The sequence below is a fragment of the Vitis riparia genome, chromosome 13 (assembly GCF_004353265.1).
Source record: "Vitis riparia cultivar Riparia Gloire de Montpellier isolate 1030 chromosome 13, EGFV_Vit.rip_1.0, whole genome shotgun sequence".
Lineage (NCBI taxonomy): Eukaryota > Viridiplantae > Streptophyta > Magnoliopsida > Vitales > Vitaceae > Vitis > Vitis riparia.
Genome location: NC_048443.1, coordinates 15960474 through 15975035, shown reverse-complemented (window position 1 = coordinate 15975035; position 14562 = coordinate 15960474). Strand labels below are relative to the sequence as shown.

At 34.3% G+C, this 14562-nt stretch overlaps 1 protein-coding gene across 1 annotated transcript in view; it reads right to left on the bottom strand.

Moving 5' to 3' along the window:
• LOC117928171 (uncharacterized protein At2g38710-like) overlaps positions 1–12286 on the bottom strand; it is a 50090-nt gene extending 37804 nt beyond the window's left edge. Inside the window, exon 1 of the mRNA XM_034848055.1 lies at positions 11979–12286. Within this exon, the coding sequence (XP_034703946.1) occupies positions 11979–12082 (104 nt within the window). The 5' untranslated portion in view covers positions 12083–12286. The remainder of the gene's footprint in view (positions 1–11978) is intronic.
• Between the last annotated feature and the right edge of the window lie 2276 nt (positions 12287–14562).

The window sequence follows — 14562 nt, the reverse complement described above, 5'->3', positions numbered from 1 at the left end:
AGGTCCACTCCATTGTATAGACTTACTTAACAGAAAAAAATCCCATCTTTTGATAGTTTCCAAACCACCCTATTCTCCAAATTTGCACTTACCCTTTTCCTTTGAATTGTGAAGAGGAGTTGTTCCACCAAGTCCACCTCCCGATCATTGAAAGGCCTAGAAAACAGACTCCAACTCCCCCCCTCCACCAAAGGGTCCCAAACCTCCACCACCCACTCCTCTTTGGATACCGCCAAAGCATACAAAGAAGGGAAAGAGTAACACAAAACCTCATCCCCACACCATTTATCTTTCCAAAATCTAACTCTTCTACCACTACCCACAAAGAACACAATGTCGTTGCTCAACAAAGAACCTTCCTTCCTAATCTCCTTCTACAATCCCACTCCAAACCCCTCTCCCCCTTCCCAAGTATGTCATCCTCCTTCAACTCCATACTTTCTACTAATAACTTCCTTCCAAAGAGCCTCCCTTTCTTCCATGAAGCACCAACTCCATTTACACAAGAGGGCCCTATTAAGCGTTGAAAGGCATCTAACTCCCAAACCTCCCTTATTTTCTTTGAAACAACCTCCCACTTGACAAGATGAGTCTTCTGCTCCAAAGCCCCTCCTCTCCAAAGGAAGTCCCTTTGGATTTGCTCAAGTCTCAATCTAACCGCTCTAGGCATACGAAAAAGAGACATGTAGTAGATGGGCATGTTGGAAAAAGTACTCCGAATGGGAGTGAGTCTCCCTCCCTTAGAAATAAATTGACTCTTCCATAAGGCTAATCTCTACCGAAACCTCTCCTCCACCCCATCCCAAACTGCCACTAATTTGTGCGGTACACCCAAGGGAAGCCCTAAATAAGAGGAAGGAAGCGCCCCCATCTTGCACCCAAGCTCAAGGGTCAACTCCTCCAAATTCTCCACTCTCCCTACCGGTAGAATCTCACTTTTGTCCAAATTAATTCTCAAACCAAAGATAGCTTCAAACCACATTAACAACCAACTCAAATAAGTCAACTAGTCCCTAGTAGCTTCACAAAAAATCAACGTATCATCGGCATACAGCAAGTGATCTGAACTCCTCACCACCCCTCCCTTTAACCCTACAACCTATTAAAAATCCCTCAATCTAGGCTCTCTTGATGAGGCAACTTAAAGCTTCCATTCCAATCATGAAAAGATAGGGGGATAGGGGGTCCCCTTGCCACAATCCCCTAAAGCTATGAAAGAACCCCGTCGGAGTGCCATTAATCAAAGCCGAGAATGTCACAATAGAAATGCACCACTTTATCCAACTTGTCCATTTCTCACTAAACCCCATTTTTTGCATTACCTGGAATAGAAAATCCCAATTTAAGCGATCATATGTCTTCTCTATATCCAGTTTACACAACACCCCACTCTCATTGTTTTCAATAAAGAATCTATAACCTCATTCGTAATCAACGTAGCATCTAGGATTTGCCTCCCCTCAATGAAAGCATTTTGGACCGAAGATACCACCTTACCCACCACCTTCTTTAACCTATTAGCTAACACCTTCGTCAACAACTTTTACAGCCCACCCACCAAACTGATAGGTCTTAAGTCTCTTAGGTCTTTAGCCCCTCCCTTTTTGGGATCAAAACCAAGAAAGTAGTATTGAGGCTTCTTACAAACCCACCGTGCTCGTAAAATTCTCGGAAAAAACTCATTACCTCCTCCTTCACAAACTCCCAGTTGGCCTACCAAAAAACAAAGGGGTAACCATCCAACCCCAGAGTTGTGTCACCACTCAAATCAAAGAGAGCAAAGACTATCTCTTTGATAGATAAAGCCTCCTCCAGCCTTGCAGCATCCTCCCCTTCAATTCTTTCAAACACTAGCCCGTTCAAGCTTGGGCACAAATCACTAGAATCCGTCAACAGGTTCTAAAAAGGTATGATTACGCCCCCCTAGATCTCATGCTCTTCAACTAACCAGGTTCCATTAATTTTGATCTTGGTCAGACAATTCCTCCTTCTATGGCAATTAGCCATCCTATGGAAAAAACTCGTGTTCCTATCACCTTCCCTAAGCCACACTTCTCTAGATTTTTGTCTCCAGGAGGTTTCCTCCATTAAGACCCATTTCTTGTACTCCTCCTTTGCCTCCTTTCTCGCCTCCATCTCCTCCACCAACAAAACTCTAGACCTCTTCAAATTATCCCAAAATTTTGCTTGTTGTAGTGCCAAACTCTTTTTAACCTCCACCTTCCCATACACATCCTTATTCTAGGTTTTCAAATTGTTCTTTAGAGCCTTCAACTTAGCTGCCGATATAAAACTGGAGGAGCCACTAAAATTAAACCCCTGCCACCAACTTTTCAACAGGTCCTTAAACCCCTCCTCCTTCAACCACATATTCTCAAAACGAAAAAGGGTAGGGCCTCTCCTCACCCCTCCCCCATTTAATAAAATGGGATAGTGATGAAACACCAGTCTAGGGAAAATGCTTTGCACCACCCCATTAAAATGGCCCTCCCAATCTTCAAAAATCAAAAAACGATCTAGTCTTCACATAGATTGTTCGTTGAACCCTCAATTCTAGGTAAACACGCCCCCCTGCAAGGGAAGGTCTCTCAAGTCCACCTCATCAATCACCTTCGAGAATCTCCTCATAGCTACAGCCATCCTCCCACCTCTACTACGCTCACTAGGAAATCTTATCACATTAAAGCCCCCTCCAGTGCACTAAGGGTCAATCCACAATCCACGAATGGCCCATAATTCCTCCCAGAACAACTCTCTAGTTCTCTTCAAAGTAGGATCATAAACCCTCATAAAAACCCAACTAAAACCATCCTCACAATTTTAAAAACAACAAGAAATCGAAAACTGGCCCACCTCCATGCCAACCAACTCTAGCACTCTATTATCCCAAGAAACAACCACCCTACCAACTACTCCCCTCAAATTTACTACCCCCTACTCCAAAAATCTCCCCACACCAAGACTTTGTAGCACCGCGATGGACATTTCCTGGATTTTAGTCTCTTGTAAACAAACCAAATCCACCCTTCGAGCCCTAATTAAAGCCTTAATAACCTTCCTCTTATTGCTATCATATTTCCCTTGAAACAATAAATACTACTCGTTAAGGTTCTTTCAAGGGTCTAGCAAAACCTGAGTCATGTACCTCTCTCAATGATTTGCCTCAACACTTGCTTTGGAGGTTCCAAACTTTGAGGTTTCTTTTTGGTGGCTTAAACCCCTATAACAAGTTTAATTGCATGATCCACATCCTTAGGCAGCATGGCCTCTCCCACTTTTTAAACACATTATGCACTTGTTGTACAATGAGTCATTACCCTACCTCCTATAGATTATATCTCTAAGTAGTCTCACCTCACTTGAGGCTCATCTTCAACTAAACTAACAACAAATTTTTTCGGTTTTTGGCTTTAGTTGTTGTAGGATTGGAAGGAATAAGACATAGGTCATCATCCATCATATACATTTTGTTGAAAAAGGGAATTGAAATATCTATGGTGGCCCTTCTAAATCCCATTCTTAAAATGAATTCACATCGTCTAAATGGCGATACAATAATGTTGGCACAACCTTGCCACACATCAAATTTGACTCTAACAAATTGTTATAGAAAGGATCATGTCACGGAATTCATCACCTCATCTGGCTTGAGTTCAAGTTTAGCCTCACTAGACAAGCCAATCACCTCATGTCATCAAGGCATATGTGGGGTTCCTTTTGTTGTGCATGTCCACAAAAATAAATAGGAATCTTCTTTGCCCCATCCACATGCCTCTCTAGCAAGTTAAGCAGACAAAAAGAACCCTTATCTTGTGGATTCCTCCTGGTCTTGTCCCTTAGAACCCTCAAATATAAAGCTTGTATGATATGCAAGCCTTATGGTCACACTATCCACCAACACCAAACCCCCGACACACCCACACTTCTCTCCTTCTCTCCCCTCCCCTCCTCTCCCCATTCACCCATAACACAGACATACACACACAGCTTTTATCACTGTCAAACCTAACAATCATACTACCTACCAACAACCCAACCCTTAATAACCCTAACCACTAGCACACACATATAAGCAGGTTTCTCACTGAATAGAATAGCACCTCCTTGTCTCCTTATTCTTTACCATTTTTCAAACCACCAGTCATCTATCGTATTCCTAAAACCTCATAGATACAGAGTATGTATGGCATTTAGACCTAATGGTCATGACACTCACCAATACCTTAATCCACAACCCACCGCTAGTCATTTGTCTTGTTCTAGAGAACTCATAGACTCAAAGATAGAGGCTTGTATGGCACTTAAACTTAACTATCATACACCACCACCAACAACTAAACCCAAATGGTACAAAATACACATATACTAACACACAAACACTGACACACACCCCTGCTCATCATCCTCATGAAGACCACTAATCATATACCTTGTTCTTGAGAACTTGCAAACATAAAGCTTGTATGCATTCAAACCTAATGGTCACAATGAGCGCACACACACATAAAGGTGAACATTTTTGTTTTTGAAAAATAACCTAAACCAATCCACATGGATTGGTTTGGGTAGAGACCCTTGTAAACATAAAGCTTGTAAACATATACCTTGTTCTTGAGAACTTGTAAACATAAAGCTTGAATGCATTCAAACCTAATGGTCACAATGAGCACACACACATAAAGGTGAACATTTTTGTTTTTGAAAAAACCAACCGATCCCATTAACCTAAACCAATCCACATGGATTGGTTTGGGTAGAGACCCTTGTTTGGTTTGATTCAATTAGGATTTTTGCCTAACTAATTAGGTTCAATTTGGTTTAGGGTAGGGGGTTGTCTAACATAACTAACTTGAACCAACTTGATCCCTTAACAAAATATTTTTATGTTGTTTTTATATCATTTAGGTTAGTATTTTTGGATTGCTAGTTTTTTTTTTTTCTTTAAATTTTTTTCTTATTCATATAGCCCCACAACACATGCAAATAATTTTTTTGATAAGTAATTAGATCAAATACACGCCCCACAACACATGTGAATAATGCACTTTGAAAAACAGTGCTTCCAGTATGCATAAAACTTTTGAGTTTTAATAAGTGATACCTCATATGCCAAGTATTGAGTCTCCACAACAACACTGTCTACGCATGGGTCTGGCAAACATCAAGAGATGCAATACAAAGTCACAGCCGTGCAGGTGCCAACACCACATTACACTCCTAACTCTTGAAATATGAAATACACACGTTCACTTGTTTCTTTCTTTTTCAACCAACCCTCTCCCTCTCTTCCCCTTTTCTTTTAGATAGGTTAAAAAAATTTATGAGTGCATGAAACCTAGGCAAACACGTGAGCCAATGGCTTCAGGTACAATTTGCATTTAAAAGCTCAAGGATTCACAAGATTCTACAATTCACATTCACATAAACTTATCATAGACAACAATATAAACAGATTGTAAGTGCAAAGTTCTTGAACCAGAATCATTAATATGGGTAATATAGGTACCACATCATTAAACATCAAAGAACAAAGCATGCAATGAATTAAAACTGCAGCATTTGAAAAAAAAAAAAAAAAATATATATATATATATATATATATATATATATATATATATATATATATCAATATAAGCATTTTTTAAGAAAGACAACTGGTAGAGATCAAAATTGAATGCTCACAAAATTGAATTTTCTAAGATGACAGATGACTGACAATAACTTCTCTTTAGGAAGGAGGGAGAGAGAAAGAGAGTACCCAATTAGGGAATCATTTCAACTAAAAATTCAAGCAGATAAATTAATTTATTAAGCTTCTTCTTTCATCAAGACAAGAAAAGAAAATATGATTCCCCTTTATAAGAAAAGATTTACTGATGCAGCGATCATTTCTTCTATAAGAAAGTTAAAATGGTAAGCAGACAAGCTAAGTTCAGGTGAGTTACAAAGCTTAAAACAATCTAGACTGGATTAATATATTTATAATATTAAAACTTCAACATTTCACTGTCTCATCTTGATCTCTCCTTATATAAACCAATCCACCAAAGATATGAGCACATACGCTCTAAACTCAAACCTTTATGAGCATCAGTCCAAAATTAACTCTCTCTAAAGTATCTAAGCTGCTCTTATATACAGAATTCATGTCCTCGACTTCATAACCCTTCCTTTGGCTACTCAGGGAACCAAGGCAATTAGAAAAGAAAATAAAAACTTCTAAATATCATGTGTCATTTTGTTTTTGACATCCAGAAAAGGAAACTGTCATCTTAACTAAGGAAACTAGCCACCTTCGATTCAATTGAGAGGAGGCTTATTTTTCCTTGATTCCAAGTAAGAAAAAATTGATTACTAAAAACTCTAATTTCTTTCCTTTTTACTACCATTTCTCAGCAAGAAACGTTGTCCATTTTTTTTCCTTAAAAACAAAGGGCAAATTCCCATTCAATCAAATAAAAGAAAATCAAGCACACCACATCTGCTAAATGCAACTAAAGCTCAGAGAAAAGGAAGAAAATACATTAACTACTCATTTGTTTCTCTGAATTCACAGGAAAAAGAATGCAAAATAGGATACATTCTTCTCCAAGAATTTCTAAGCAACCAAACAGGCCATAAAATAAATAAAGAAGAATAAAAATAAAAAACCACTTGGATCATTAATCACATCCTAAATCTTCAAAACAAACAAAATTTTAAACAAAATTAAGCAAAAAAAAAAAGGTAAATTAACAATAATCTGCATGATAAAACCTAAAAAACAAACACCAAAACCATTAAATGTCTATAGCAAAGATGTAACCAGGTAAAGAGAGATTAGGGGGGACGAAATACAAATAAGCATCTTCAAAAGCAGGAGGAGAGGATTTCTGGCTGTTATAGTGAGCCACGAGGATGTCAAAACAATAGACCACCATTTCCCGATTAGCTGGTACCATTCTGAGAAATGGGATCAGTTTTGATGGTTCTATCTCCCTCTCTCTCTCTCTCTCTCTCCACACAAGCATATATATATATATATATATAAACTTTAACTTTTATTTCCCACAAGTGCCCTTGCTTTTCCAGTTAATACCAATTCAATAGAAGTAACTGTAGATTTTCTTTTTCTTATTTTTCTTTTTAAGCTAGTGACTTGATTTTGTGTTTATTATAATTTTTGAAATATTAGTTAAATCATACACCATATCAACCAACTAAAACTAAGGATTAAAGGAAAAATAAAATTGCTGTTGTATTTATTTACTTTTTTTTTTTTTTTTTTTTTTGGCTATTTGTTATAGTAGTGTGATTTTGACAGAAAAAAATATTTGCTTGGAAAGGTTAACATCTTCAAATCCTTTCTTGCATTTTTCACTAGACAATGTACAGTTGTTAAGGTACAGCTATATTTTCTTTTGAACTTTTCTTGTAAAACAAACAGCCACACAAAAAATTAATAAAGTCATGTTTATTAATAAAGTCATATCAGAAGTCAGGCAGACCACAGTTCCATTAAATGCAATTAAAGCCAAAAAAATTGAACAACGACAATCTTCAATTCAACCAAGGAACCTAAAGGTGAAAAATGTCAAATATATAAAATTGATAAATATATATATATATATATATATATATATATATATATATATATATATATATATATATCTGTGTGTGTGTGTGTGTGTGTGTGTGTGTAAGTAAAAAGAAAATGTTTTAGCTTGAGAGAATAATATTGATCCTATTGAAAGGTGTGGGAATTTGCTGATTATTTTCTAATGAGAAATCTGTGTGGCAAATCAATAGCTCACTATGCCCAAATTAGTCAACCACATTCAGGGACATGGTATCAATTTCTATGGACCTCAAGATAGTTCAGTTAAAAGCTTAGTTGTTAATTTCCTTAATTGCACTTTGCTTTCCTTTGCTGTGGGAATGTTGAAGGTTCCAAGTTCAATTCTCAGGAATGAAAAATAAAATAAAAATCAATTCACCTCTGGAGACCAGATTTTCCTTTCTTTTGTGTCTCTGTGTGTGTTAGGTACTGAATTGTGTGTTATTTATACCATTTGAAATGTTGTCACATGATAAACCTAACGAAATGAGCAAAACCAAGTATTAAGAGTCGATGAAAGGAAAAGTAAACTAGAGTTAAAAAATAAAAAATAAAGAAAGAAAGAAATAAAAAGAAACAAAGTTTCTTTAAAAAAATAGTTTGCCACAACTCATATAAGAGTGAATCTCAAAGACAATCATTTTTCTACAAGAAATTAATTTTTTTAAATACTTCTTGCATTTTCCACGAGACAATACATCAGAGAAAACTTAATGCTATGCATTTTTATTTTTTTTAAACTCTGTTCATAATTCAAACATTTTCAGATGGAGGTAAGAGATCCTTTGAAGCTATGTTTTTCCCTTTTTTATTTGAACTTTGCTTGTAATTCAAACGTTTCAGATAAAGGTAAGCTCCTTTATTTTCATTTTTCTTCCATACGGTCCACTTTCCTGCGTGAATTTAACCTTAAATCTTAACTAAACCCAGCCAATGCATTACAAATATATTTTTACAGAGTGCAAATCTGAATGTCATCATGTTAGAGAGTAAAGCTTAGTTAAGTTGTCAATCTATCAATGAGATTGACCATCAACATCACCATCTACCTATAAGTAAAATTAACAACTGACCATTGCTGAACCAAAAAGACATGTTGGGCAATTTGCATGCCCAAGACAAGGGCATAAACAGGAAACAGAATTGGACTCTTCCTTTAGCGGCAGGGGCCTAATTTTATTCACTAAGGGTAAAATAACTGTTTTCATTTGAATTTTGAATAAGTTTTATCTGGTCCAAATTTTAGCTAATTTAGATCTATGATCACCTTTCTTTAGCTCATTACACCAGAATGTAATTATATGAATACCCATTATGTTTCTAGAACTATATCATATGTACACACACACACACACACAAACAAAAGCTGATGCAACACTAGGAGAGGTCAAGAGAGGGTTTTTGAACTCCAAGAATGAAGATCTTATCTCTGCCTATGAAAAAGGCACCACAAAGTTAAAACAATAATGATCTGAAACATGCAACAAAAAAATAAATAAATAAATGTAAAAAATTTCAAATAGATATGTAATAGGCAGAGAAGAGAGAAATTTGTAGAAAGCAAAAGTGAGAGTACTGTTGAGCCTCAAAAGTAGGAGTGAGTGGTCGCTGTTCATTGTAGTGAGAAATCAGGGTGTCAAAGAAATAGACCACCACTTCCATGTCAGCCGCCACCATTTTAAGGAACGAGAATAGTTTCTGGAGATCTCAAAGATTGATTCAATTACCTTAATTTTATTCTCTTTATTTATACAACTGAACTGAAAAAGAGACAGAGTCTGCTCTCTAAATACTCAAAAAAGAAAATATTTTTCAAAATTTCCCTTTTCCAACAGAGTATCAGTTCAACCCAGAGGACAGGATCTTTTCTTTCTTCTTTTTTGCTTTTTCAATGCTAGGAACCTGATTCTGTGGCACATGCTTCCCGAAGGCTATGTTTGGTTCTTGGAAAGTACTAAGGAAAGGAAATAAATGTTAGGCCATGTTTGGTTCTCGCAAAGTACTAAGGAAAGAAACAAAATGCTAAGGAAAATGAAATTTTTATATTTGGTTTTACCATAAAAAAAAATAGGTTGTACCATAAAAAAAATATAAAAGAAAGTCAAATATAATTAAAATTAGTAAGAAACTTATATATTTTTAAATTATTTAATCTTTATATAAAAGAGTTATAAGTGAAATGAGTTTGAAGTATGGTATAAAAATAATTTATTAACTTTAAATCTATTTTTTTTTTTCCTTCACTCTTTTTTTTCTTCTACTTTTCCTCCCTATTTTCTTTCCTAAAAAACTTTCCGGGAATCAAACATAGCCTTAAGGAAAATTATTTTCTCATGTTTGGTTTACTATCGAAAATAATAAGGAAAATCAAGTACAATTAAAATTAGTTAGAAACTTATGCATTTTAAAATGATTTAACCTTTACATTGAAGAGTTAAAAAAAGTGAAATGAGTTTGAAATAGCATATAAAAATAATTTATTGACTTTGAATCTATTTTTTAATTTCCTTCACTTGTTCTTTCGTTCTACTTTTCCTCTCTATTTTCTTTCTCTCACATTTTCCCTCAAATTTTTGGTTCCCCAAAAATAACCAAAATATACATTACACCATACACCTTAAAAAATGACAAAAACAAAGTTGAACAAATTTTCTTGTACCTTCTATATTTTTAGTTGCCACAATAGAGAATGAATTTAACAAATAATTGTTTTTCTATAAGAATTTATTTTTCTCAAATTCTTCTCGAATTTTTCACAAGACAATGAATTGTGGAAGAGTTGATGCCATGTTTTGTTTTGAACTTTATTCGAAATCACACATGCAGGAAAAACCATAATTTTTCTTTATTATTCATGTTTGTTTGTTTCACTCAACAATACATGAAATTGCTCTCAACCAAATGCAGCAATGGGATTAAGAATAGCTTCACCGTCCAAAGTGCAAACAAAGTTAATAATTTGGCAAGTGCTGAAACAAGAAACAAATAGATAATAGAAATATGTGAATCCAAGATAAGGTCCAGAAATGAAACAAAATTGAGTTTTTCTTTTCACTATATTAGCAATATTTTTTTGGACTTGTTTGAATTTTGGATGCTTTTGCTTGATCAAAATTTGAAGTCATAACTCTGGTTAATACACATCTACACATAGATTATATATAAAAAGAAATGAGCTTTAACAACAGTTGAGTGGGATTATGAGTTCCAAAAATGAAAATCCCATTCTTACATTTAAAAAGGGAAAATATTATCTAGATTCTTAAATAAGCTAACTATCCATATTATGCTAAATTAAATGAAGGTTTGTCTTTCTTGAGTCCAAGAGAACCAAAAAAAATCCAACATTCAAAACTTGATTTTCTTGTCTTTAATCATCATACCTTTTCTCTGCACCAACCAGTACACAAAATTATGTTTCCTTCTAAAAAGATAATTAATAAAAGTCAAGCACACAATACATAAGCAGAGAGAGAGAGAGAGAGAGAAGTAGGAACAAGACCATTAAAATTCCATTAGGCTCTGAGAAATCAAAAGAGAAAGTGAAAAAAGAAACAAAATAAATAAAATAAAAACTCAGATTCCACTCTCCTCCAACAATTTCTGGAAAACCAAACAACATTAACATGTAAAAAAAAAAAAACTAAAATAAAAATGAAAATAAAATAAAATAAAACCAATAACTGATCACATAAATATCCAGAAATACACACCCCCAAAAATATCTCAATTAAAAAATAAACAAAAAGTTTGAAAAAAAGGCTAAGGCAGAGAGAAGAAGCCACTCATTATCAAAAAAGGAAAAAAAAAAACATGAAAAACCAAATTACCATCACATCAGTTATAAATTGAGATTAAGATTAATCCAGAAAATTAAAAGCAATGACAATCTGCAATATGCAACTAAAAAATAAAACCAAATATTTACATAAGTCTGTAAGTGGGTGCAGAGAATGTCATACTGAGACAAACCGCTCATTACAAAGAGAGATGCAACCAAACTTGTGATTAAATCATAAATATGCAAACCTAATAAAATTCTCAACATAAACAACATGACCCAAGAAAAAGATAGAAACAACAAGCTGCAACATGCATCTCCAACAATCAAACATCAAATATTGGGATAAATATATAAAGCAATTAAGTGGGTAGGGAATATAGTGTTGAGTCTCAGCGATCAAACCACTCATCACAAAAGAAGAAAAAAACAAAAAAAAAATGAAAAACCGCCAAATTCTCGAAATCGGAAATAAACCTGAAAGATAAAAATGATAATAATAATAATAATAATAATAATAATAATAATAATAATAATAATAATAATACACCAAAAATGATAAATAAAATAAATAAAAATAAAAGTGGCTAGGGAGAATACTGTTGAGCCTCGTCGAAGGCAGGAGGAGGGGGCTGTTGGCTGTTGTAGTGAGCGACCAGGGTGTCGAAACAATACACCGCCATTTCCCGATTCGCCGACGCCATTCTGAGAAATGGCTGATCGATTTGGATTTCTTCGGATCTTCGAGATCGATTCAATCTCCTTGGATTATTGTAATTCAATTTAATCTGTAAATAGTTAGAATGAGAGTGAGAGTCGAATGGTTGAGAGGTATGAAGGCTTTCACTTTAAGAGGTTGATTGAGGGAGATTGAGGGAAGCTCATACGCCTTTTCCTCTCTCTCCTCCTCTGCCTCCATGCTTTCCATATTATAATTACATATATGCAGAATCATTTTGTGTTTTCCGTAATTGCCCTCAATTGGCCCCAGACATTTCCTTTTGCTTATTTTCACATTGCATGGCCAATGCGGAGGGTTAATATAATTACATACTTTTCTCAAAATTTACAATTATTTTTTATATAATATATTATATTTAATGGATATAATATCTCAAGATATGAATATCTTTTTTGCATTTTCCTTGTGAAAAAATTTAAAAATAAAGTAAAAACAATATTTTTTAATGTATTTAAAATAAAAATTATACTATATCTTAAAAATATATGAAATCTCTCGTATTATTGGGGGATCGTTTTCTAATCTATAATTTACTAAGTAATATTTTATTTTTTTATTAATAATATTTAAGATTAAAATATTTGAAATTTATAAATAAAAATATTGTGTTAAAGGTGTTAATTTCGATTAATGAGGGACCAACTTAATCCTCCTAGGATGGCATCTCCTCGTGTTTTGTTTCTTAGACAAAGCATGTTTGCATCAAATCTCAACTAATTCCATTGTTGTTGATTTTTAGAGGTTGCGAAGAAAAAAGTCTGTGTATACTCCTAGAAAAGATGGAAGAGATACGTTCCACCTTTTAAGATTAAAATTATTAATAGATTTGATGAAGATGAAGTTGTTTTGTTAACCTAAAAGGAAAAAGTGAAGACTTGCTTCAATTCCTTGAGACCAAGAAGCATAAGATCATGGAATGAATTAAAAGCAACCTTTTAATATAAATTTTTGTTAGGATAGAGCCCTTAAAAACATGACATGATGTGATAAATGTGGATTGATTATTTATTTAATATGATTCCAGTTTCACTTTTATTTATCTTATTCCATGAATTATACTTTATGAGCATTCTGGATTGACATCATGTACATTATACATGACTTGATTGCATTAGAAGTTGCACAAAAGATCCAAGTTATGGGTTCATTAGAAATTGATGATTTGTTCATAGTTGGTTCATGAAATTCTTGAAATATAGCCCATAAAAACATGACATGATGTAACAGATTTAGAATTTATTATTTATTTAATATAATTCTAATTTCACTTTTATCTATCCTATTCCATGGATTATACCTTATGAACATTCTAGTTTGACATCTTTTACATTATACATGACTTAGGTATATTAGAAGTTGCACAAAAGATCCAAGTCATGAATTCCTTGTAAATATATGATTTGTTCATGAACTTAAGCCATCCATTTAAAGTTATAATGCACTAGCTCCTAATTGAAATGATGGTTAGTCTTGACCATCAAGATAAGGATTTCATAGTGAATGCGCTAGTGTGTACAATTACATATTATATAGAACTTTGAGTAGTCATGACTTCACCAAGTTGTGATACTGTATTGTTTCTCAACCTTGATAGAAAATTGAGCTTATGCCAAAATTTGTAGTGGCTTTAACCAATGAGTGAGATCCTAAAATGAGCATATATTCCCTATGGATTAAGTCATTATTGATGGAAGTCGATAGCAACAGGTATTCTCAGTACAAAGACCATGATATCTCATGGACTTTGAGACAATGTGTTTCCTTAGATGATCCTAAGGAAGTGTGTTTAGGTAAATTATGACTGTTAGGTCATTGAGTCATGTTTGTATTTTGGCAATTTTGTTCCTTCTAATATTTGACCATAAAAGTCCTTTTAGATAGTGACTTGCTCTCTATTGAAGATCAAGAGTTGTTGTTCGTCCAATCGAGAAGTCACTGGTGCATCTAAAAAGGTTTGACTTGTGACAAGTTAGGCTCTTAAGAGGTATAAAGAGGAACGATATCTTTTCAATTAAAGAAAATTGAGTTTTTATGAATTTAGGAAAGAAATAGGAGACGCTTGAGCAGGCAACAGCGCTCAAGTGCTTATCACCACTCAAATGCCTGAGTTACTCAAGTGGTGGTTAAATATGCTCATGCGCTCATTTATTTCCTACTGAAAATAAGAGAATATTTTTTTAGAATTTCATGCAAATTGGATTTGGAAACCCATTCATACGAACCTCTTTGGGTTATTTGCCTATAAATACCTCATTATAACGGGTTAGAGATTTGAGAGATTTCAAAAGAGTCTCCTAGAGAGAAAGCCTAACGAGCCACACCATTCTCGTTCTCTCATTCAAAGGATTCAAGCTTTGAATCTTGGGTTGAAGACCTTCATCCCTTCAATGAGGGTGCAGTGTATTCACTGGAGCAATCGGAGGTTGCTACGTCGTAGACCTA